This window comes from Ceratotherium simum, chromosome X, assembly GCF_057802395.1.
Source record: "Ceratotherium simum simum isolate JZ-2026a chromosome X, ASM5780239v1, whole genome shotgun sequence".
In the NCBI taxonomy this organism is placed as follows: domain Eukaryota; kingdom Metazoa; phylum Chordata; class Mammalia; order Perissodactyla; family Rhinocerotidae; genus Ceratotherium; species Ceratotherium simum.
Window position 1 is genome coordinate 61,303,659 of NC_141940.1, and position 24,729 is coordinate 61,328,387.

The 24,729-nt window shown below is 35.0% G+C and overlaps 1 protein-coding gene across 1 annotated transcript in view; it reads right to left on the reverse strand.

Moving 5' to 3' along the window:
* Positions 1–24,729, reverse strand: part of LOC101400542 (uncharacterized) — a 460,477-nt gene that overhangs the window by 307,870 nt on the left and 127,878 nt on the right. The window contains exon 2 of the mRNA XM_087426455.1: positions 5,159–5,322. Within this exon, the coding sequence (XP_087282581.1) occupies positions 5,159–5,322 (164 nt within the window). The remainder of the gene's footprint in view (positions 1–5,158; positions 5,323–24,729) is intronic.

Sequence of the window (24,729 nt, forward strand, 5' to 3'; positions counted from 1 at the left end):
ACATGCTGAAAAGGTTTATGTTTCTGAGATGGGAGATAAAGATTTTTAAATTTTGTCTTAGATAATCTTCAAAGAAGTTCATTGCAGGTAAAATTAACTTGAATGAGTTAAGTCTTGAAGCCAAGAAATCAGTTACTAATCTTTCCTTCCAACTGCTGAATAGTAAACCATCTGCTTTGTCATCATTTAAATCACATTCCATTCTTCTAACATGATTACAACTTAGGACCATTTGTTACAGCAACATGGGACCAAAAGGCAACTGGATATATTTTTAAAGGAAGCTGTACAGTAAACTATATTTTACAGGGTTGAAGGAGGGAACAGTAGCCTGAGTATCTGAAAACACTGCTTGGCAGTCTGATTCCACTGGAATTTTTTAGTGGACTTTTTGAATTAGTTTCACAATGGAAGTAAAGGCAGACATTTTTCACATCCTTTTACTCAATATTTCAAGAGGAAGCATATAGGAAAATGAACTTTCAGAATATCTAGCGTTCTATTCCAACCTTCAAAGTACATGAGATTTTACACGAAACTGAGCAATAGTGTCATAAGGAAAGCAATAGAGTGTCTTTCTTCTATATTTTTCTGGATTTCTCAGATATAAGAAAATAATCGGTAAAATAAACTATTAACCCACATTTGATGGCAGTCTCCGTACTCAAAAGCTTCAAACAGGAAGTCGTAACTTAAGTTTCTTGTTATAGAGTAATGAATTCTGCCCCAGATTTAAGCATGAGCTAGGTGTGAGGACAAATCAGAAAAGAACACAAAAATAAATTACTTTTTCATATAATAAAAGGAAAAACTTATTTTGATTACAATACGGACATTTTGAAATATAATTGCCACCATTCCTTCTATTTTTCTACTTTTGCAAAAATTATATCCTACCAATTATTTCCCAACTGCTATTTTTACTAGAATAGATGACCAATTGTAAATCCTTGAAAAGGCTCCCCAAATTCTCTAAATGGCACTGATAGTAATTATGGTGATCTGTGATACTAAAAAGACATATCAGATTTGTAGTTCAATTAACTACTATTATTTCATTCCAGAAAAAGAAACTTCCCTACTCCTCTGAAGGACATAAGTCCTTGCTGTCACAGAGCTGAATTTCTACTTATAATGATATTACCTTATCATACTTGTCGGTAATTATCTTCACATAACCTAAACTTTAATTATATGAAACACAATTTTCATTTATTAACTGGTATAAAACTTCAATGATTACCCTTTGATGCATATCCAAATTAGTTTACTGTCTCCACACTGCCAAATGTGCATGAACACATCTATTAACATCTAAAACATCAATAATATCCTATTTCCTTTGATATTGTTTGTGCCTAGTATTGTTCCTTGTAATTAACTCAAAGAGAAGAGAAAGTCCAGTAGCAAAAATGGTAAATCCACTAAAACCAGATTTTCAACTTTTATGCTTTGATGACAAATCCATTGAATATTTCTGACTGCATGCGGCTATACAGTAAAAAAAAAAAAAAAAAAAAAAAAAAAAGATGTGATTATACATCAGCATCTGCCAGTAAATGCTCCTTTGTCTTTCTAGAAAGGAGGGATCTTCCACCAGGGACATAAAGTTCTTGTTGAGGTTTTTAATAATACATGATACTACTTTCTTAAACAAGAAAAGATGAGTATGTGTAAGCATGAAAATTCAACAATTCTTTCTTCTTCTTTAGCTTATTTTAAATATGCAAACCTGATAATGGCAGTAGCCCATGAAGCAAATGATATATTTAAGAAGGGCCCGACAGAAGTAACACAGATAAGTTTGTTATGTTTGGTTAACCTATATCTCCCTGTCAAACATACTTAATTTTTCTTTTAATGCATGACAAATAAGCATTTTTTTTCTTTTTTTTTGGCTGGGAGAGATTCGCCCTGAGCCAACACTGTTGCTAATCTTCTCTCTCTCTTTTTTTCCTCCCAAAAGCCCCAGTACATAGTTGTATATTCTAGTTGTAAGTCCTTCTATGTGAGCTGCCATCACAGCATGGCTACTGACAGACAAGTGGTGTGGTTCTGCACCCAGAAACCAAACCCAGGCCACCGAAGCGGAGTACGCCAAACTTTAACCACCATTAGGGCTGGCTCAAACATACTTAATTTTTAACGTAGGAAACTATTTTGCCCCCAACTTTACTTCCTTTAAAAGTGTGATACAAATTTCTTTTACCTTTCTGGTAACATTTGACTCTGCTGACAATGTGCTCCTCAAACACATCTTCCTTAACTTCTAGTGATTTCCTGGCTCCTCTGATAGCGTCTAGATCCCTCTCATTCATTCTCTCCTTCACTCCTCTTCATCCTTTCTCTGCTTCCTGCTTTGATTTAAGAATACTGAGCCAGAAGACCTGAATTCTAGACCTATCTCCATCATTTACTCATCAAGCAATCATGGAGCAAGACAGTTAAACTTTATGACCCTTGGTTTCTTCATCTAGAAAATGGGCATAATAGCATTTATCCCTAATGTTCCTTTCTTTCTTTTTTTATCATATTATTTTTTTAATTTTTACTTTTGTGTGTATTTTAGAATGCCTGATGTTCTTTTCTTATCTCTCAAAGTTGTTAAAATCAGACTAGAATATGGGATAGTACTTTATAAACGATTTCTTGCTATGCAAAGTCAAGTGGTATTATTAAGATTATTACCTCAAAATCTCCACCTTGAGCTTTCTGATCTTCTCCATCAACAATTCCCAAGGTTTCCACTATCACCTGGTATGGTGTTAGCCTTCAAAATTTTATCTCTAAACCTGATTTCCCACCCTCTAACCACATATAAACCATATTTGAGCTCTATAAAATTGTAATACAGAGCGTGCTGAAAAACTGATTATTTTGTACCATTATTTCTTATCTATATTTCTTAATTTTATCTTTTATGACATATTTAAAATCTGTATGCATGTGGTCCATGTACCCACTTTCCATTTGACATTTAAAAAATAATGATGGATTTCTATTAAATATATGCCAAGGATAATAGTTATATCCCATGATTGTTGTTTTCTCCTCTCATTTTTCAATTTTCATTCCTCCATGAAAGCCCAAAAATAAAACAAATATACTCCTCTTCCCCTAAGAAATCATTTGTTATTCACAGCCTGTCCCCTGACCACGTTTTCTGTTTGATTATTTCCAGCTTACATTCTCTTGATGAATTTTCTTCTAATGTAGTTATGATTGTTTGCTTCTAATGTAGTTATGATTGTTCCATCCTGGAAGCACCAGATGTCCAGTTAAGATATGATATGATATTTGGCTTATTTTCAGAATTTGAGTCAGAAAGAGCCTTACCAAAAATCAACTAGCTATATAAAAACTCATCTCTCTACGACCTCTAGGAATATGTGTACCTTTTCAGTTTGATCTTCCAAAATATTACCACAACCCATGCCTTAGGGACCATATAGACTTACATAATACCATATTTCATTGATTGGAAGAGGCAGATTATTTTTTTTTGTATTTTAAAATCTCTAAAATCAGGATGTGATTGCTTATCCACGTGAGAAGAAAGCATTTAGTCTAATTGATCGCATTTTTTTCTTTCATAGTGGTAAATGAAATAATGGCACACCTCAATGGTAGCATCTGAAATTCAATGAAACATGGTTTACAGCTTGGCTATTCAGCGAAAGTATCTTTAGTCAGACAGATCCCAAGCAAGATAAACACGGTCATGAAATATTTAGAGGGTATATGTTTTTAAGATCTCCGGCTCATATATAGTTCAATAAACTTGACAGAAGTACCGATTTATACATTACAAATCCTTTTTCCCTTTTCATCAAAAGAAGCTCCTTTGAAACACACTGCTGAGGATGGGTAACATGGTAGCCTAGTCACAAAAATTAATTTATGAGATTATATAAGAACAAGGAACAACTGCACTTTGATGTCAAGATATTCTAGAGAATGGCTGGCTAGTTCAAAGAAACTGATACTGTTAGGGGTTTTCCCCCATCAAATATTTTAAAATGCTATTCTACTCTGTAGAGAACAACTACTTGAGCTCTTGATATAACCAACAGTCTCCAGCACAAGTCTTCCATATGGAAATAAACTGGTGCTTAAATAGTCTAGGCGATTGTTGCTAAAACTGAGCCCTTTTATGACTGACACACTCAATTCATTCAGGAAGTGTGCAAAGATTCTCACGGTATTCACTAGTTAATAGTCTCAATTGAATACCTAACTTAATGGGATATAAAGTGTAATCAAATATACATATTGTCATACTCGTATAAAGTCTAACTGGAAAATGAAAAAGACACACAAAGACTATTTTAAAAATAAGTACACAGTGTCCTTACAGAAAAGTGAAAGGATAAAATTCATCCAAAAGAGATATGGTATATTAGAATATTTTAAAATCTATTAGAGAGAAAGTGTTGTTAAGCCTGTCAAAAGAAAACATGGGAAATCAAACTCATGAGACACAATTAGGCATATGATATTGCTTAAATTACTCAAGTAATTAAAGGTCTTCAATAAATACTTATTGAATGGATGGATGGATTTTAGCATGATCACAGCCCTGAAATAATAACTCTAAATTTTCTTTATCTTTATTAAATAGTTTGCCCTTTGTATTTATCATTGAATTTTGTGTTGACTTGGCTATTATATAAAATCACAACTCTATTTTTAGGTGCAAAGACAACTGTCTGGAATGTCATGTCTGGCCTTGATAACTCGCTCATCATTCTTTGATTCATTTTGAGCCTCAGTAGATATAGCAGTCCTCTCAATTCTTTGATCTTACAGGAATTTCTGAGGTAATTCCCTAGAACATCCATCTCCAACTTTCATTTCCGGGAGAAAGTAACTTTAGGCAGAATATCCTTGAGTTTTCCCAAGAATGATGAGACACATCATCCTTAAGGCACTGCAAGAAACAGAAACCACTTCAGACAGTGCCACAATTCAAATATAGGAATGAGAAGGGCCCACAGAATTCTTAAGCAGAGTAATTAGAGACCATATCAGTCATAACTACCTTTGAACTGGAAAGGCAAAAAACACGCAATTTACTGTGGATCATATAGCAGACAGAAACACACTTCTTGTCCTTAATTCATTTTTTGTAGGCAATATAGGACAGTGCTATACTCACTTTTTTATAAATATTAGCGACTGCTTTTAATATGATATCCTGGTGGTCAGTCCGGATTATGCCGAGTTCATTAAGTGTTTGACAGGTGATGTTAAGTAGCTTCTCTCTGTTGATTTCCGCTCTTTCAAAGTTTTCTCCATATACCAGAAAACTGTAATCCCACTCTGAAAAAGACATAAAAGAAGTAAAGGAGATGTCAAGGAAAATAGAGCTATATACCTTCTTGTAAAATAACTATACAATTCTACTGGCATAGAATTGCTTGTGGTTCTTTCGTCAATGATTCGTTTACACTTTTTATTCCAACACTCCATCTTACATTCAGCATCTTCAGTTAGAAAGGCTTTGGAGAGACTAATTTTTGTAGGTCCTTACAGAAATGCTTAAGTACAAAATTTAATTAACAAAAGAGACCCTGTTAAATATGCAGGTACAGTCAGAGATTATAATTGAAAGCATATTTGTAATCTGTTATAATAATATTTAAAATGGATTTATTTGAACTGAGATAAAATGTGGTTTTTGATTTGTGACTGCTTTAATATTTGGAATTTTATCAACTAAGAATCTATACCATTAATATATGTGAATTATTTGGGGAGATTACAGTCTCTTGGGTAAACTGTTTCATAACTATAATCAAAGCAAAAATATCCAAAGTTTCTCAGGTATATGTTTTAATGAACTGCTTCTGTGATATCTAGATCTATTTAGAGAGAAGTAATTAGAAGATCCATAAATAACATGACACAATGTATCATATGATAGAGAAAATAAATTAATATAACCTGACATGAAAGGTTACTGAGCTTTGAATAATTGAAAGCATCAGAAGACTGAATAAATGATGAAATTATCATTCATCTTTGGTTATCCATATTAACAGTAGAACACAGTGGAAATAGTCAAAAATTAACTTATAATTTACTTGAAATTTGACATTGAACATCCCTGTGAAAGTGAGTGTGGCTAATATTCTGGGAACTAATAGTAATATAAGCTGATTAATACAGATTTCATTACTTTGTTTTTTAAAAAATAATTAAGTCAGGGGAATATTTACCTTTACAATATCTTTAGATAATTTTCTAACTAATTAGATAATGTAAATAAGATTTCATGAGGAATATTTAAATTACTTTTTAAAACTTGTCAAGTAATTTCCAAATATATATTTCATTGTACTGATAAGCTAAATAAATCATGTTTGCATTCTTATCTATTTATTAAAGCAAGATCTATTAATGACCTGTAATGACTTTTGTTAGTTTCATTCTTATTATAAGCTGCCTCTCAAAGTAATAAAACCATATTTCTTTTATTTTAAATTTTTATAATTCTCTATCCCTACATTCAGACCGGCCTACCCTTGATTACTTGTAAATTAGTAAGGTTTCTTATTGTATTTTAAATTTTAAAAAGTGAAGCCACCTGGAATAATCCCAACTTCTATCAGTACAGGTATTTATTCAGATTTCCCATTTCCCATCTCTTGGAACTTCATGATAGAGAAAACTTCTCTGCTCCACGCTAGAAAATAACCAGCAATATTATTCAAACAGTTGCAAAGTACCTACCTAGGCTTGGGTGTCTTTCTCTCTCTCAGCTAATTTTTCAGGTTTATTATTTCCTTTCATTAAAGGGAAAGAATTAAGTATTTGATTTAGAAGACTACATATTATATGAATGGCTAAAAGTAAATCAGAAATATCAAGAGGAAGCTGTGTAACTCTGTCAAAAGAAATTTAAAAGCTAAGGTAATCTTCCCGTTTATAGCAGATTTTACAGTACTTAATTCATTACAGTGATTAAATATGATAGAAAAATAAACTGAAATTTGTATGGGTCAGTTTTCATGCTAGCAGTTGGCTAGGGGAAAATTATATCTAGTTATGTTCAATAGAATGAGATATATGTTCTTATGGATGATGCTCATATGCACTTGAAACTCCACTCAGTAACTATACTTGAAAGTTGAATGACTTGTCAGAGATGACTTGAGCTTTCCTTACTCTTCATGATGTTTGGAGAGTGAATTATAATGCCCTAAATATTTCACACATCCCAGTTTCCACATTCTGTTTTATGAACTGCAGCAGATACTTGCACTAAAATGTAATGTACTATCAATACGACTGTAGGAATAAATTAAAGAATTGTGAAGTATACACGTTTAATAAAACAACCTAATCTCTATAGATGACTGAGTATCTGATAGAGTAAATGTCAGTTCTCTCTGCCAGGTTACCTTCCCGTTGCTTTTTATATTTTTTCTTTTTTTCTTTTTTTTTTTTTGTTTATTGCAGTAACATTGGTTTATAACATTGTAAAAATTTCAGGTGTACATCATTATACTTATATTTCTGCATAGATTACATCATGTTCACCACCCAAATACTAACTACAACCCATCACCACACACATGTACCGAATTATCCCTTTCACCCTCCTCCCTCCCCCCTTCCCCTCTGGTAACCACCAATCCAATCTCTGTCCCTATGTGTTTGTTTATTGTTGTTATTATCTACTACTTAATGAAGGAAATCATACGGTATTTGACCTTCTCTCTCTGACTTATTTCACTTTGAATTATACCCTCAATGTCCATGCATGTTGTCACAAATGGCTGGATTTCATCGTTTCTTATGGCTGAGTAGTATTCCATTGTGTATATATACCACATCTTCTTTATCCATTCGTCCCTTGATGGGCACTTAGGTTGCTTCCAAGTCTTGGCTATTGTGAATAATGCTGCAATGAACACAGGGGTGCGTGTATCTTTACACATTGGTGTTTTCAAGTTCTTTGGATAAATACCCAGCAGTGGAATAGCTGGATCATATGGTAGCTCTATCCTTAATTTTTTGAGGAACGTCCATACTGTTTTCCATAGTGGCTGCACCAGTTTGCACTCCCACCAACAGTGTGTGAGAGTTCCCTTCTCTCCACATCCTCTCCAACACATGTTGTTTCCTGTCTTGTTAATTATAGCCATTCTGACGGGCGTGAGGTGATATCTCATTGTAGTTTTGATTTGCATTTCCCTGATAGTTAGTGATTTTGAACATCTTTTCACATGTCTGTTGGCCATCTGTATATCTTCTTTGGAGAAATGTCTGTTCAGGTCTTTTGTCCATTTTTTAATTGGGTTGTTAGTTTTTTTGTTGTTGAGATGCATGAGTTCTTTATATATTTTGGAGATTAGCCCCTTATCTGATGTATGGTTTGCAAATATCTTCTCCCAAATGTTAGGTTGTTTTTTCATTTTGTTGATGGTTTCCTTTGCTGTGCAGAAGCTTTTTAGTTTGATGTAGTCCCATTTGTTTATTTTTTCTATTGTTTCTCTTGCCCGAAGACCAGCTTTTCTTATTTCACGATTTTATCTGGGATCTGTTTTGTAAATGACTCCTGTTGAGGCAAAGGGATCTCTTCTAGGCAGCAAAAAATTGGATCTCAACAGGAATTATTTTTTTTTTGTCAGTGGTATTTTCAACGTTTAATATTTTGGTCCCTCATCCAATTTGTGATTCGTTTATATAAACATTTTAAATCAACCTCCCCACCCCCAACTGATCATTTGACATTTGATTTTTTTTTTTTAGCATTCTTAGAAACATCTTTATTACAAGTGTTCTTACACAATTCACTACATGCATGGCAGAATGTGTAGCTACCATTCACTGGTATTACACTTTTATCAAAGTAGTATGCAAGTAGTGGCCATTTGATAATTTAAATAGCAACATAAGCCATTCAAAAATTATGAAACATATCTGGTACAAAACGCACATGTATATATACACACACAAATCAACATGCCCCTTTGGAATTACAAATACATATAAGATGTGTATTATGCATTTACTTTAAATTATCTATGCTCATAGTCTCATTAAAGAAGATAATATTTAGAGTTTATTTTGTTTGTAATTTCAAATAACCATTTTAAATATAATTCTCAATATTTAGGTGGAGTTTTACTATAGCTTGCTCATTTAGTTTTGTAATTTCATACCATATGTTTTCCTTCAAGCCGGTTTATTTCTACAATATTTTTACTATATTTTAAAATAAGTTCTATTGGATTTACTTAACATCTTTCTTATGTACAACTGTTGTTCTGTAACATCAAATATAAGTGACAGTTTTCTGTTCGTGTGAGGTTTGTTTTGTACATTTGAAATTCCTGGCTATCTCTGGATTCTAATTTTGTAATTTGCTCATAGTAGTATGTCTAGGCTCCATCACATACAGTTTTTATGCCTTGCTAGTTTGAAGAAGCTCTCAGTTAAAATGCTAACAATCATCTGTTGCTTGAAATTCAGTAAATGAAGAGCTTCTGAAATACATTTGATGTCTTTTTTGGCCTTGTTTTTTGTTTCTATTTCAAGTACATACCAATTCCTTATAAAATATAGATAGATGGGATTTTTCTTAATTGTTGAATTTCAGAAAATTTGAAATGCTTTTGGCTGTAGGTCCATCTCTTTAATTTTCAGTTGTGTTATTGGTTTAAATAATTTAATTTGCCAATTTCTGACTAATACGATTCAGGAATATATAGAATTTTTTTCCTGAATTATTTTCAGTATTTTTCCTGTCCTCTTCCATATACTTATAGCGTGTATAAATAAGAATCCAAATCAGACTTGAAATAGTATTGTATTAATCCATTCACAGTATAGTAGACTGCAGAAACATAAAGCATTGATTGGTGAAGCTGAATTACATGCTGCTTATAGTGGTAGGAAATACTGGGTCGCAATTTCATTGTGTAGGACATGTGTGTGAAAACATTGCCCAGTCACTCAAATTCATCTGATCTCTCACTTCTCTGATTAACTAATACCTACAGTATTTCTCATTCACTTAACTCTTGGGCATATTTCTTTTAGTGTGACATACATTTTATTAACTTTTTGTTTGTGTTTTTGTTTAGTTGCCTAAAACCAAGTTGTAGGCTCTTTAAATGCAGGGATTGTGTTGTGTTTCTTCCTATCCCCCACAATTTCTAACAATTTCTGTGCACGTAGAAGCATTCATTAAATCATTGCTGAACAAATGAGTGAAATTAAGGAATGGTGAGTTGTACAGATGTATTATAATCTTTCCAAAAATTCACAGATGTGGTTAGCTGGCTGCACTTAGATTACTCTGAGATTGTGGTCAGCTATCTCTTACATCTTCAAGCATGTCGTTCTAGGAGATATTTTGTAGTTGTCATCAGAAGCCATTTCCAATCTTAGGCATCTCAATTATTATGAGAAGTAGTATAGCATAGTAGTTAAGAGCATGAGATCTAGAGTTAGAGTTCTTAAATTTAAATCCTAACTCAGCCACTTACTTGCTTTTGTGTCCTTAAGTAATTGACTTACCTCTCCTTGAGTCAGTTTTACATCTGTACAGTGAGGATAATAGTAGTTCCTACATCATAGGGTTGTTGTGAGAATTGAGTTAATACATGAAAAGTGCTTAGAATAGTAGCAAATGTTAGTTATTATTATGACAGTGGGTCTTGCAGCTTCTTAAACTAAAAAGAAAATCTCTAAATTTTTATAAACAAAACACACAGAGTAATCTTGATGACTTATTTAAATCCCAATAAATATACAATGGGGTCATGACTATATAAATTACTCATAGATTTGGGAAAATAAATTTAAAATTTATACAAGCACATGCATGCACATATTCATACACAAACAGTATTTGAGAATAACACTGTGACCCAAACTTGTATATCAATACTATTAATAGCAAGCTCTGATGGGACAAAGTGACATGGGATAAAAATGGAAACTTTGGGTAAGTGTGGGTGTGTATGCCATATAAATCAGCTTGAAAGTCACATATGTTCAGATTGATAGCTTAGTATTTAATCATAAAATACATCCTTGGCAGTAATTTGAACATCACCACTATGTCTGTGAGAAAGTATATCAAAATACAGATGGTTTTAAAACGTGGAAGATTGTGTCAGATGTTGAGAATGAGATTTCTGCCTTTAATTGACGCTCTCACTTGGAAGGGGCATGCTGATTGACTGTGGAATTTTAATCAATTCTTAGGCTTGCTAAATGTCTCCTTGGATATTTGCAATGAATTTTATGCATCATGGCATTTAGCTTCACCAGCCTTCATGCTTCCTTAAAGAAATGACCATGTCTCTTGATTAGCAAAGTTTTCATGCTTATAGCGTGAGTTAAGTTAATCAGACTACCTTATTAATTATGTCATCAGTGGCTCAAAAGATCACACATATAATTGAAGGCCAAAATGATATGTATGGACTTTGTCCAAAATCCAGCGATCCAAGGGTATAGGCTGTTGGTTGGTGAAGTGATGGAATCTGTTTCAGATTCGTATCCATTTTCTGGTTCATATTGCTTCTAAGGAAGATCTAATGAAAGTGTTTTTAAAAGCAAAGGTACATGCACCCCTGTGTTCATTGCAGCGTTATTCACAATAGCCAAGACTTGGAAACAACCTAAGTGTCCATCAAGGGACGAATGGATAAAGAAGATGTGGTATATATACACAATGGAATACTACTCAGCCATAAGAAACGATGAAATCCAGCCATTTGTGACAACATGCACGGACATTGAGGGTATAATTCAAAGTGAAATAAGTCAGAGAGAGAAGGTCAAATACCGTATGATTTCCTTCATTAAGTAGTAGATAATAGCAACAATAAACAAACACATAGGGACAGAGATTGGATTGGTGGTTACCAGAGGGGAAGGAGGGAGGGAGGAGGGCAAAAGGGATAATTCGGCACAAATGTGTGGTGATGGGTTGTAGTTAGTATTTGGGTGGTGAACATGATGTAATCTATGCAGAAATATAAGTATAATGATGTACACCTGAAATTTATACAATGTTATAAACCAATGTTACTGCAATAAACAAAAAAGACAAAAAAAAAAAGAAAAGCTGGTCTAGGGGCCTTTGCACGTTCTTTCAACATCCACTGCTGTCAGCTGTGGAATTATACACTGCCACACAACACTTCAGCTCACACCTGTCCATACACATTCTGCTGATAATTTACTCATACACATACTGCTGATAATTAACTCCTGATAATTTACATTTTCTGTATAAGCTCTGGTCTTTTCCTTTGGGAGATAACATTCAAAGAAGATTTGAACTTACGAAGGGACATAGACAAAAGCTCTGGATCATAATATAATCCATATATATGTATATATAATATTATGTATATATGTTTATATGCATAATCCATATAATGCATAATAAAAGTGGTATATTCAATGGTTATGAGTAAAACACTAAAACCAAGCTGCCTCAGTGCACATCCAGGCTCTGACATTTACTCGTTGCATGATTTCAGGAAAGTCACTTCATCTTTCTAAACTCCAACTTCCTAAATTAAAGTAATGATAACACCTTGCCCATAGTTGTTGCTAGTATTTGATAATATAATGGAAGTAAAGTGGTCTCAGCACAGTGCATCATATATGATAAACAAGCATTGAACTGTTTGTGTCATTATTCCTGATGATAAGATGGGTGGCAAGAAGATATACCCGACCTAAATTACTCCCTGAATAGCTCCAGAGGACCCCTTAATAAATAGAAGGACTGGAATTAAATCTACTTTACTGATCCCCATCTTAATCCCTACTTCTTCCCAGATTCTGTTCAGTGAAGTCTAGCTGAGAAGTTAGACGGCAACGATGCTAGATGATTGGAAAATAAGAAGGTAAGGAAAATACCATATTCAAAGAATCCATAGATAATTTCCCATATAAATCAGTGTTTTCATAATCCCTGTTTCCTACTTCTGTCCCACTCCAGAAAAAAAGTAAAACAAAACAAAATATCCACCCTATCCTCCACCCATATAATCCCTTACCTCCCCACAAAAACATGGCATAAACTTCAGGGATTAGAAATGGTTGCATAAATTTTAACTTTGAATTTTTGACTTTCTTTTTTGGGGGGATGGTGGGTAACAGCTTTTAGACCTTATGATTAAACAATACTTTAGAATCCACTGCCATTAGAAATTCATTCAACAAACCAGAAAACAGATGGGATGTAAATGAAATAGGTCTCAGATCAATGGTAGAACTAAATCTTTAAATAGGGCAAATTAACTTGAACCAGGTTTTACCATTACCAAGCAGTTAAATAAATCAGCAATGTAGCCACTTGTGCTTATAAACTCATACCTTCCTTTTATCAGCCTCTAAAACTCCTGATAATTTACATTTTCTATATAAGCTGTGCTCTTTTCCTTTGGGAGATACCACTTCATAATGAATTTTAATCCACGTATGCAGATATTACTAAAAAAATCTCTAGGACCAATATATCTTTTCACTCTAAGCAAGACTGAAGTCTATATAACACCGTCTAGTCACTGTGGCAGTTGTCTGAATTTCCTCTCACTGTTTTCTGATAGTTGCCCTCTAGACTTTTATTTGGTCTAAACCTTTGCTCTGTAGTTGGGATGGCAAATACATGGCATTTGTCCTTCTACTCCTCAACTCCATTCTCATGTCAGATATAATTAATTATCACCACACTCTCCTTAAGCTAGGATTCAACCATAGATTCCTTTTTGACATACTGTTTTAGACAGCCAGCATCCACTAACCAATCAGTGGATACTCAAGTGAAAACTATTTGTATACTTGATTTTAAAAAAAAGCTCTTTTCCTTATTTTAGCACACCAATCTAGTTGGCCTTTGGCAGACTTTTCAACTACTTAAACAGCAAAACATTTCTTTTCATTCCCTCTTTATGATTGTACCACCTAAATTTATTGCTGTTATCTACATATCTAGCCTATAATAGTAATGTTTCATTAAGAATTGCCTCAGTGTTCTGATTTCTTTCCCTCCCTTGCGCAAAAGCCTTCAATGGCTCCCCACACTACAAAATAAAACCTAAATTGGATCTCAAGGTCTTTCATAATCTGGCTCCATTTCAAATTACTACAATACAGAAAGCCTCTATTCAAATAAACCAAATTATTTACATTCCTGCAAACCTTCTGAATTTTCCCATGTCTGTGCCTTTGTTATGCTATGTCCCACACTCAAAATTCTCCCCATCACCTCTCACTTAAAATCCTACGTCTCTTTCAAATATGTTTCTTCTGTGTTTTTTCTCACTCTCTTCACTTTCATCTTCCTTATGTTGTACTTATTTGCTGCCACATGTTATTTCCCTGCTAGGTAATGGAAATTATGGAGTATGCATAAATTCATCTTTGCATTCTTCTTGGCTCCTAGAACAAGTTCCAGAACACAGTAGATACTCCCATAAATGGAAGTCAAATGCAAATTAATACTGCATCACTGACTCAGTGGATCTCAACCAGAGGCAGTCCCCAATTCCCCCTGTGTAGTATGGAAAAGTATAGGGGTATCTTTGGTTCTCAAAACAACTGGAGAGCACTACTGGTATTTAGTGGGGAGGAGTCAGGCATGTTAAAAATCCTGCATTGTTTGGCACAGTCCCTCACAAGGAAGAATTATGCCTTCATCTACACCCACATCTCCCCCCAAATATCAATAACATCCCTCTTGAGATTGAGAAACATTGGCTATGTTCTTGGATATTTGAATGGTAATTTTATCCTAAAAATTAAACATTTCATAGGAACCAAAGATTAACACTGATAGAAAAGTTCAAGATGTATGTGACATTATTGGTAGTACTAGAAACTATCCAACTTAAAATCAACTGAAGCTATGAGCCTGTCTGAACAGATGCTACACATTTGCCTTCAGTGTGTGTTACTGTATTGATGAACCAATCAGCATACACGGACTTAGCACCTACCTTGTTGTGTTAAGTACTATATGAACCATTGAGGAGGCATGTAGGGACAAACAAAAGATTGTCCCCAAGGAATAGATAACTGTTTCAAGAAAGATAGCATGTCCTCTGAAAGTCTAACAATAAGAACAAAGAACCAACAGACATCAAGTCCTAGATCAAACTAAATATTTGTAAACAGTAGATCTCTCTAACCTTGTATATTATTGAGACACCTGTACCATAACCTTAGGGGGATCTTTTGGCATGACCCCCATTGAAGGTCAAGAGATGTAACTTTTTCACACACATTTTGCTTTTTTTTTTTTTTTAGAAAAAAATCTCAAACCACTTTGAAAAACATTAGACTCTAACCAGTTCAGTATACAGGTAGTAATTGCCCACGTTACGAAGATGAATTACAATGTTCTTTCAGAATGTTATTTAGAGTACTGAAATAGCACTTTGTGTCTGGAACCAGGTTAGTTTCACTGGTCTCAAGCTGGCAATATGAAATTGCCAGTACGCACATTAGCTCTGCTATAAGCCACTTATACCAACAATTTCTATTTCAGCTGTCACTGTGGAATCTAGGAATTCTGCAAGAAAATTGCCCACTATATTTGCCTGAAGTGCAGTAGAAAGAATTAAGATGTCTATCAGGATGTTCTCAATACAGTCTGACAGGTTCTCAATACAGTCTGACCAGCCCACAAAGTACCGTACCTAGAAAGGAAATCCATTTTCCTGGCTTCGATGTCACAAATACGAATTTACTCTCAATTTCTCTTCTGTAGGGATTATATATCCCCATAAAGAAGATGAGTTCATAGTTTTTCACAACTAAAATTCATTCTAATGTTAAAATTTTTATATACTTAAAAAAATCATGCCTCTAAATACTTTCAAGAGAAAATAGGAAAACAACTCTTTTAAAAGTATCCTGAATGCAGACACCATAGCAAAGGTCCTTAATTTCTAACACATAAGCAGATTTAATTTACTCTTGACTCTAATATATAGGCACAGATAGCACTCTAATCCTATTTTAGCCCACAGTTTCTATTCTTTCACTAATCAAGTAATAATTTTGACTTTTTTTGCTTTGTTTCAATTCTTTTCACTTTTTTCATTGACCCTTAACTGAAGATGATAAATAAATAGGAAATGAAGTAAACAACCTTGTAGATTATTCTGAAGTATTTTTGCCACTCTAAAAGCCAAACAGAAGCACAAGGTCACAACATATGGTTTTGCACTTGTGCAAAGATGAGCAGGTTAGGCAGCAAATGAGGACTAAAATTCAGCTGCATTCTGCCTTCAAAGCTATGGGCCCTGATGTGAGGCTATATTCCCTTTGGAGGAAATGGTCCCTTTTTCTTCACCTACAGGCACAGTCAATTCTCTAACCATTGCTCCCAAAGGGCTTATGTCTGCTCAGAGGGAGAGCCTTTTTTCCTAATTTGCTGCCCAGAGGGGGCAACTTGTAATTCACAGAGATGCCCTCTAGGCTACCAGCGCTCTGCAGAGAGGAGTGTCTTTGCAATATTGAGCTGTTGATATTGCAATTAACACTCATCATATACATTCTTTAGCTGTAACCTTTTAGTTTTAGTTTCACCTCTGCACGTTGTATCTACCCAGTTCATATGCATTGTGACTAGGGTTGTGATTTATATACTTTATGGTATTCCCCCACAGCACCTAGCATTGTACACAATTAGTAACTAATAAATATCTGTTTATTGATTAAAAGCACTAAATTTAAATTTATGCCACAGACCAGAATAGGCGCATGGGAACAGGAAGCTCAAACATCACACCTTGAGTAACTACGAATCTATCAAAGATTTACTTTCAGTTTCTTGACTTTTTAAATGTGTTTTTACTTATTTGTGAGATGATGCTAGAGTTTCTTCTAAACTGAGTGAGCTTCAAATCTCATCTATTTTGGGAGATGGCTATTTGGAATCAAGTACCGCAAAAGCATCCCAGGTCTCTGAATCAAATACATTGTGTCCTCAGTGATTCTCTTATCTTGGTAGTGTGGAGATAACCCTATTTCAATACTAAATCTTAACAAAGAACATTGCAAAATAGAAAAAACACACATGATTCTTAAAGGGAAATGTTTACATTAAAAAAGAAAATATAGAAGTTCCAGTTCAAGATGGCAACATAGGAGGATCCTGTACTTATCTCCTCCCACGGACACACTGAATCTATAGCTAGACACAGAACAATTCCCTCTGAAAAAAAACCCAAAACTTAGCTGAGCAACTCCTACACATCGGAAAAATGAGAAAAAAACCAACATTGAACCGGGCAGGAGAGGCTGGGACACAATCTCGCAACAAACCCCGGCCGTGGTGCAGTGAACCGCAATTGGGAGGGAACTCACAGCTCCAAGCTTCTCCCTGAGGAGTGAAGAGTTTGAACCCTACATCTGGCACCCCAACTTTTAATACCTGTGCCTGAGAGACAAGCTTCCCAAACATCTAGCTTTGAAAACCAATGGAGTTTGTGTCCAGGAGATCCACAAGGTTATAGAAAACTGAGAAACAGTTCTTAAAGGGCTTGCACAGACTCATGCACCTCAAGACCCAGCACAGAGGCAGCCATCTGACAGACAAGTTCCCAGACTTTCTATGAAAGAGGCTTATTTGCTTATTTTAAAGCATCAGCCTGAGGGGCAGGCATCTAATTTAACACAATCTAGAAGTCATCTAATTTAACACAATCTAGAAGCCTGCTAAAATACTCTCCTTTCTGGGGATGGAGGCCAGCTGGCGCCATCTTTGTGCTCTTACTTTAAATGTAAATGGACTAAATTCTCCAAGCAAAAGACAAAGAGTGGGGGCCCAGTGGCACAAGCGGTTAAGTGCACGCACTCCGCTGCGGCAGCCTGGGGTTCGCCAGTTCAGATCCCGGGCATGCACCGACACACCACTTGGCAAGCCATGCTGTGGCAGTGTCCCATATAAAGTGGAAGAAGATGGGCATGGATGTTAGCCCAGGGCCAGTCTTCCTCAGCAAAAATAGGAGGACTGGCAGATGTTAGCTCAGGGCCGATCTTCCTCACACACGCACAAAAAAAGACAAAGAGTGGCTGCATAGATAAAAACACAAGACCCATCTATACACTGCCTCAAAAAGACTTGCTTCAGATATAAGGACACACACAGGCTGAAAGTGAAGGGTTGGACGAAGATATTTTATGCAAATGGTAACCAAAAGAAAGCTGGGGTAGCTATAGTTATATCAGACAAAATAGACTTTAAGACAAAGACTGTAATTACAGACAAAGAAAGTCATTATATAATGATAAAGGGGTCAAACCAGCAAGAGGATATAACATTTGTAAATATTTATGCACCCAACATAGGAGCATCTAAATATACAAAGGAAATATTAACAGGCATAAAGGTACAAATAGACAGCAATACAATAATAGTAGGGGACATTAATATCCCACTTTCATCAATGGATAGATCATATGGACAGAAAATCAATAAGGAAACATTGGCCTTAAACAACACGCTAGACCCAAATGGACTTAGAGATAGACAGAACATTCCATTCAAAAGCAACAGAACACATATTCTTCCCAAGCACACATGGAACATTCTCCAGAATAGATCATATGTTAGGCCACAAAATAAGCCTTAATAAATCTAGAAAACTGAAATCATATCAAGCATCTTTTCTGACCACAGTGGTATGAAACTAGAAATCAATTGCAAGAGAAAACTGGAAAATTCACAAATATGTGGAGACTAAATCATATGTGACAGAACAACCAATGAGTCAAAGAAGAAATCAAAAGAGAAATTACAAAAAAGTATATTATCAGTCATAATTCCAGCTATTATTTTAAAGTGTCATATGCCCCAGAAACAACCAAATTTCCTTGTAAAATGAACTCTCATCAGAGCTTTAACCACAGCCATTTTAAGTCTTTTAGTCATCCATAGGTAGTTTTGGTTTTACACTGAGGCTTCTCTGAAAGTATTTACAATCAGCTACAAGCTAGAGCGCTTCATCTTCAACAAAAAGGGACTGTCTTGGGGCTGGCCTGGTGGCATAGTGGTTAAGTTTGCCCAATCCGCTTCGGTAGCCCTGGGTTGCTGGGTTCAGATCCCAGGTGTGGACCTACACACCACTCATCAAGCCATGCTGTGGCGGCATCCCACACACAAAGTAGAGGAAGATTGGCACAGTGTTAGCTTAGGGACAATCTTCCTCAAGCAAAAAGAGGAATATTGGCAACACATATTAGCTCAGGGCCACTCTTCCCCACCAAAAAAAAAAAAAAAAGGGACCATCTTGGAGACCCATGAAAATGATTATGCCAGGTACTCTGGAATACAGGCTTCTGGTGGCATTGCTTAACTAACTTTGAGACCATACCACTGGACTGAGTCAGGATTTCCAGAAGTTTAGTGGAAAATCTAATGGGTTCATGAAACTGCTAAACCAAGATCGAGCAGAACAAGAATTAATTACATAGGACTGAATTAATGTAAACTGATGAGGGGTGATAATGGCTTTTGTTTGGAATATTATTAATGCTTTAATGTTCTATTTTCCCAGTTTAAGGAACCTCTTTTTCTTCTTCCTTAAGCTATCTATAACTCAAAAGTTTAGTACATTATACTTTTGTGAACAGAAATGAAACATCTTTTTCCCCCTGCCTGATCCCTCAAGAATTTGGAAACTCTTCTTGAGTATTCTCATTTTCATGGCAATATAATTATTTTCATAAGTTCAATAAGAATTTTTCCTCCTTGTAACAGGACATAATTAGAAAAACTTAATACATAACCAATGCTTTGACTGGTGTGTCATATTTAAGAATGATGTGCATAGAATCAGTTATGACCAGAGAGTTTTAAGGAAGTAAGGTTGACTTTATGGAACCAATGATTACAAAACTTTCTTGGGAAAACTGGCTTGGTACCTGGCTAACATGGCGCCCAGACTTACGGGTGAGTAAGGAAGGTCATTCTCTGGCAGGCTCAGGAACCTCGGGATATTTTGAGTACTGAGAGAAGAAAGGATTTCACCCAAATCTATAGGTACTGCAGATGAAGTCTAGTGGTGAATTCTCAGCTTGGTTTCCTAGCCTCAAGGCATTTGATATAGTCTATACAGGAAGTGAAATATAATGATGTACACCTAAAATTTATACAATGTTATAAATAAATGTTACCTCAAATAAATAAATAGATGGATAAATTTTTTTAAAAAGTCCAATCTAAGATTCCTTATGAAAACTTCAAGCAAATTCCTTATGAAAACTTGAAGCAAATTAAACTATGTAATCAATCACCCTTCTCGCTGCACTTATGTAAATCATCAGGCCAAATCTCATAGACCAGAATTATTTTGTAAACAAGAATAATCTTACTTTTATTATCTTTGATCAAAATGGGTGGACGGGAGGTGAATATAAAGAGAAATTTTATGTTTCAGTAGAAACTATAGCACACTCTTGTGGGTTATCAGATGCTAGTCCCATTCATTGTCTTTGAGGTATTTTGCACCCATTTGTAAACTATATGTCTTTTTTTTTAAATTTACCTAGAAATTGGCCTGGATCTTGCCATCATACGTGTTTAGTCAATCTTTATCAAATTTTCTAATTCTTACCAAATTCTAATTTCTTTCAATATTTGGCTACAATGCTCCAAACTAGTATTTCCAAATTTTCTCTCATCCTCCTGATTTGGTGTCACTGAGAACTAAAATCTGACTGCCCAGATTCTTACTGGGACTCTAGGTTATCTTGCAGCTGGCCTTTCCCCCCAGGATTAAGGAAGCCCTGAGAATTGAGGCCAGACAACTTGATATAAACTTCAAAAAATTCATCACCACAGAAGATCATATATGGGCAACCTACATGCCTATAGCTGCTGCTACGTTAAGTTATGAAGTTCACTGGAACCCCCGCATCTTCCATGCTTTGCTCCAGGAAATAACTGTGACTGTGGACAATATTACTGAAACCTCTTTGATGTCTATGCTATCACCCAAACATTCAAACTGAAAACTGGGAAATCTGTCAGATTGCCACTGCCATCCTCACTGTAGCATCTAAAGATGGTTTGAGCCCAATATCTAGAAATCTTCACAACTGGCTACACTCGGGACCCACAAACTGGGTTTAGGGTCTGGTCCAATCATTAATCTTTTTTTTGTCTTTTTATTTTCATAGAAATCCCCATCATTAAATGCCTGATTGCTTGCACCATACAGCAAGTACCCTATACTGTCACCAAATCTCAACAGATGATCAGCTTGTCTTTCATGAACAAAAGGCGACTGAATGATAAATGGACTTACATTGTTCAGAGGAAATAATTCTGTCTCTTCTAATACTGTCTTTTTCCTTGAACAAGAGGAGAGACTAACAAGGATTCCCTCCTTGATCAAACTTTAGTAAGATTCCTTTGAGCCCTCTTTTTGACCAAGCCTTGTCCTTATCCCTGTCTTTAGTAAGAAGATCATCATAAGAATAAAAGTCAAAATGGGAGAAAACAGAATGTTCTGGTTAAATAATTGAGAATATACAATGTTGGGACTTGAAAATAAAAGCTTTTGTGAGGCATCTTTATAATAATCACAGCAGCAAACATACTCTAGGAGAGGAGTGAAGAGCACAATAGGTAATAAGACATGTACCAAAACTTTTTTTTATCATGGGTAAATAACTATCTTTTGAACTTTATATGAGTTCATGTCATTTAACTATGACAAATAACCAAATATTACTGATCCCTACACTCTTAATCATTATTCTTTCTCAACAACTATAGTGTTCTGTAGACAGTAAAAGAGCACACTGTCAAAGAAATGTGACACTAAAAAGGGAAGTGTTAGACAAATGTGTTCACACAAATTACTTTATTGATTTATGCTTAAATATGAGAATAAACTGAGAAGACCCCAAAGCCTCTAGCCTATTTTTTTAGGTGCAAAACAAAAAATAAACATAGCAGTTTTCCTTGAAGCATGGATTTTACATCTGAAGTTCAAATCAGCAAGGAATCACAAAAATCAAAGAATTTTAGAGCTGGCTGGGGTCCTAGCAAACATGGTCACACAGCTAGTGAGTGACGTTTTTAGGACTAGAACTAGAGTATCCTAACTCTGGCCAGGGATTTTTCTGCTATGTAATATTGTATTATGACTGGTTGGTATTAAACTAGACTTAAAAACTTCCATAAACTTTAATAAGCTCTCAGAAATTTAACAAATTAAAAATGAACATCTGATAAGAATCCCTCTCACAAGATATAGAGCCAAAGAAGAATAGGGAAATATATACCAAATAGACTGAGAATTAGTCCCATGATGTCTAACCCTCAGCATGAGGGCAGAACCTTCGGCAGTACAAAAGCAGCAGACTAAGAAAGGTTAGAATATTCTGCGTATTCTTTCACATTAATAACACAAGGTTTTCATACAAATTTATGAGCACATAGTCTGATAGGTGTCAAATTTAGATCACCATTAAACACAAAAAGAAAACTGGTGTTGAAAATCAGGCCAATGCAAGTGCTACTGATTTGTGAATCTGTGATTTTATTTAAAAGCTTTTCAGAAATTATCTTATATAAAATCATTGCCTTTCTGCTCTTACCCAGACTGAAATTTAGAGTGGACACTATCTTCAGAGCCCTCTCCCTCTTTTCTTGTCCTGTAATGCCCTGGATTTCCTAAAATGGCAACCTAACAGGCTACATAGTACTAAGCTTTACTCTCATCTCCCTTTTCTTCTCATCAAAATGGACCAGTCCCATTCTCTTCTATAAACAGGAAATGACCAGAATGATCTTTCTAAAAGGCAAATCAGATTAGATTATTACCTTGCCTAATACATTTCAGTGTTTCCATCACTGAATCCAGGATAATACCAATTATGAGTGAGAAAATAACTAGGGATTAGGCTTTCTCATAAGCTCCTTTAGGTCATAACATTAAAACAGTTGCCTTCTCCAACTAATCTAAGACTTGTTCCATTCATCAGCTTTTAAATTCACAGACCACATTCTTGGTAATTCCTATAACATTTCTAGTACAAGATATTTCCTTCCTATGAAGTTTAGAGTCTTCCTTAATTTTCAGATTGAAAATCATTTTTAAAATTATGAGCAATTAATTTTACATCTCATTTCAACTTAATTTTCCTAAAATCACTAATACTATGTCTGTGTATAATAAACTGGTCATTTATAATTCCAAAACTGTGCCTTTTGATAAAGGTATGAGAGTTAGAGCCAATGAAACAAATCATTGAAATGGTACACATAAGAAGCAGTAACATAGAATTAAAAATTATACAGAAATAAAGTCTATGCCCTTCTCTCTACTACATTACTACTGTGTGGTTGTTCTTTCCTAGTCTCAATTTATCTTAAGCAATACATAATAAAATTTGACAATCTAAAGTTAAAAATTAAGGTGAACTTAAGGTTGTCAAAATAATAAATCATTTATGATTAAACAACACTAAAAATCTGAGCTTATCTGGAGAAATTTAGGCACTGAAGGAAATGAAAAGTTCACTTTTTAAAAAGCTCTCCTTTTCAAAGAGAGAACTTTATACAAAGAATATAATCACTTTTAGAAGGTCAACCTATAGAAATCCTGAGTATGTTCAAGACCATCTTGTCCATGGTTCCAACTACATGGTGAAATGTATCCCCCAAGTTTAAAAATATCTCTCAGCCTCTCACTGGATGGAACTTGAAAATAAATGCTTAAAATGTAATTAGTGCACTTCACATATACTGAATGAGGCAGAAAGCACTCTATATCACACAACATCAGAAAATGTTCAATTTCTTTTGTCCTTTCCTAAAAGAAATTGCCTGCTTAATGCTTTACTTTTCAATTGATCAGTAAATGGTTATCGAGCACTGAAGTAAATACAAAATGTAATGCTCAATCCCTGCCCTTAAGGATAGATAGATATACAGACATAGCTATGATAGGGGGCCAACTACTGTTGCTTGCTAAACCTGAGGTAGAGCCACTGTCTTATGAGTAGAGGTTGGGTGGAGAAAATGAGCTCCCAACTTCATGGCTGCACCTAACCAAATTTCGCATCTGAAACTCAAAGCTGAAGGGGGTGAGATATACTCCCCTTTCTGGTGCCATATCCCTTGAGTGGGAGCTGAAGGGAGAAGGAATCCAATCTTCGGGGCCACACCAGCCCAAGTGGAGCTTCCATAACTCTGAGCTGGTTAGGGGGAAGGCAGAGCAGATCATGGCTCGAGTGTCACAGACTCTCACTGTTCTTCCCAAGACTTAGTTGATTTTCCTGTATAAATGTTTCTTCATTTGCTCTATGCCCTTATGACAACTTCCAGATAATTTAAATGTTTTTGTTTTGCTTTACAATTTTCACCAGTTATGGTTGTTTCTCTGGGGAATGGGTCTGTGGAGCTCCTCACACTGGCTTTCCAGAAATGAAACCTCCATAATCTTTTATATAATATCAGAAAATAATTTTATTTATGATTTTCACAACTTTCAATAAGTGAAAAAATTCACCTATACAAATATAAGTATTTGTGGATACAACATGAATAAAAATATTCACTTATATAAATAACTTATAATACAACTTTTTATTTCAGCCGTACTAGTCAAAGCTTACGCCAGTGTTTAGCCTGTAGACACATTTTACCTCTTGCCCCAAGAGGCATTTTGACTTTTAGCCCAGACATAAACACAGGAAATTTTGGAAAGTGTGCCAATTAAA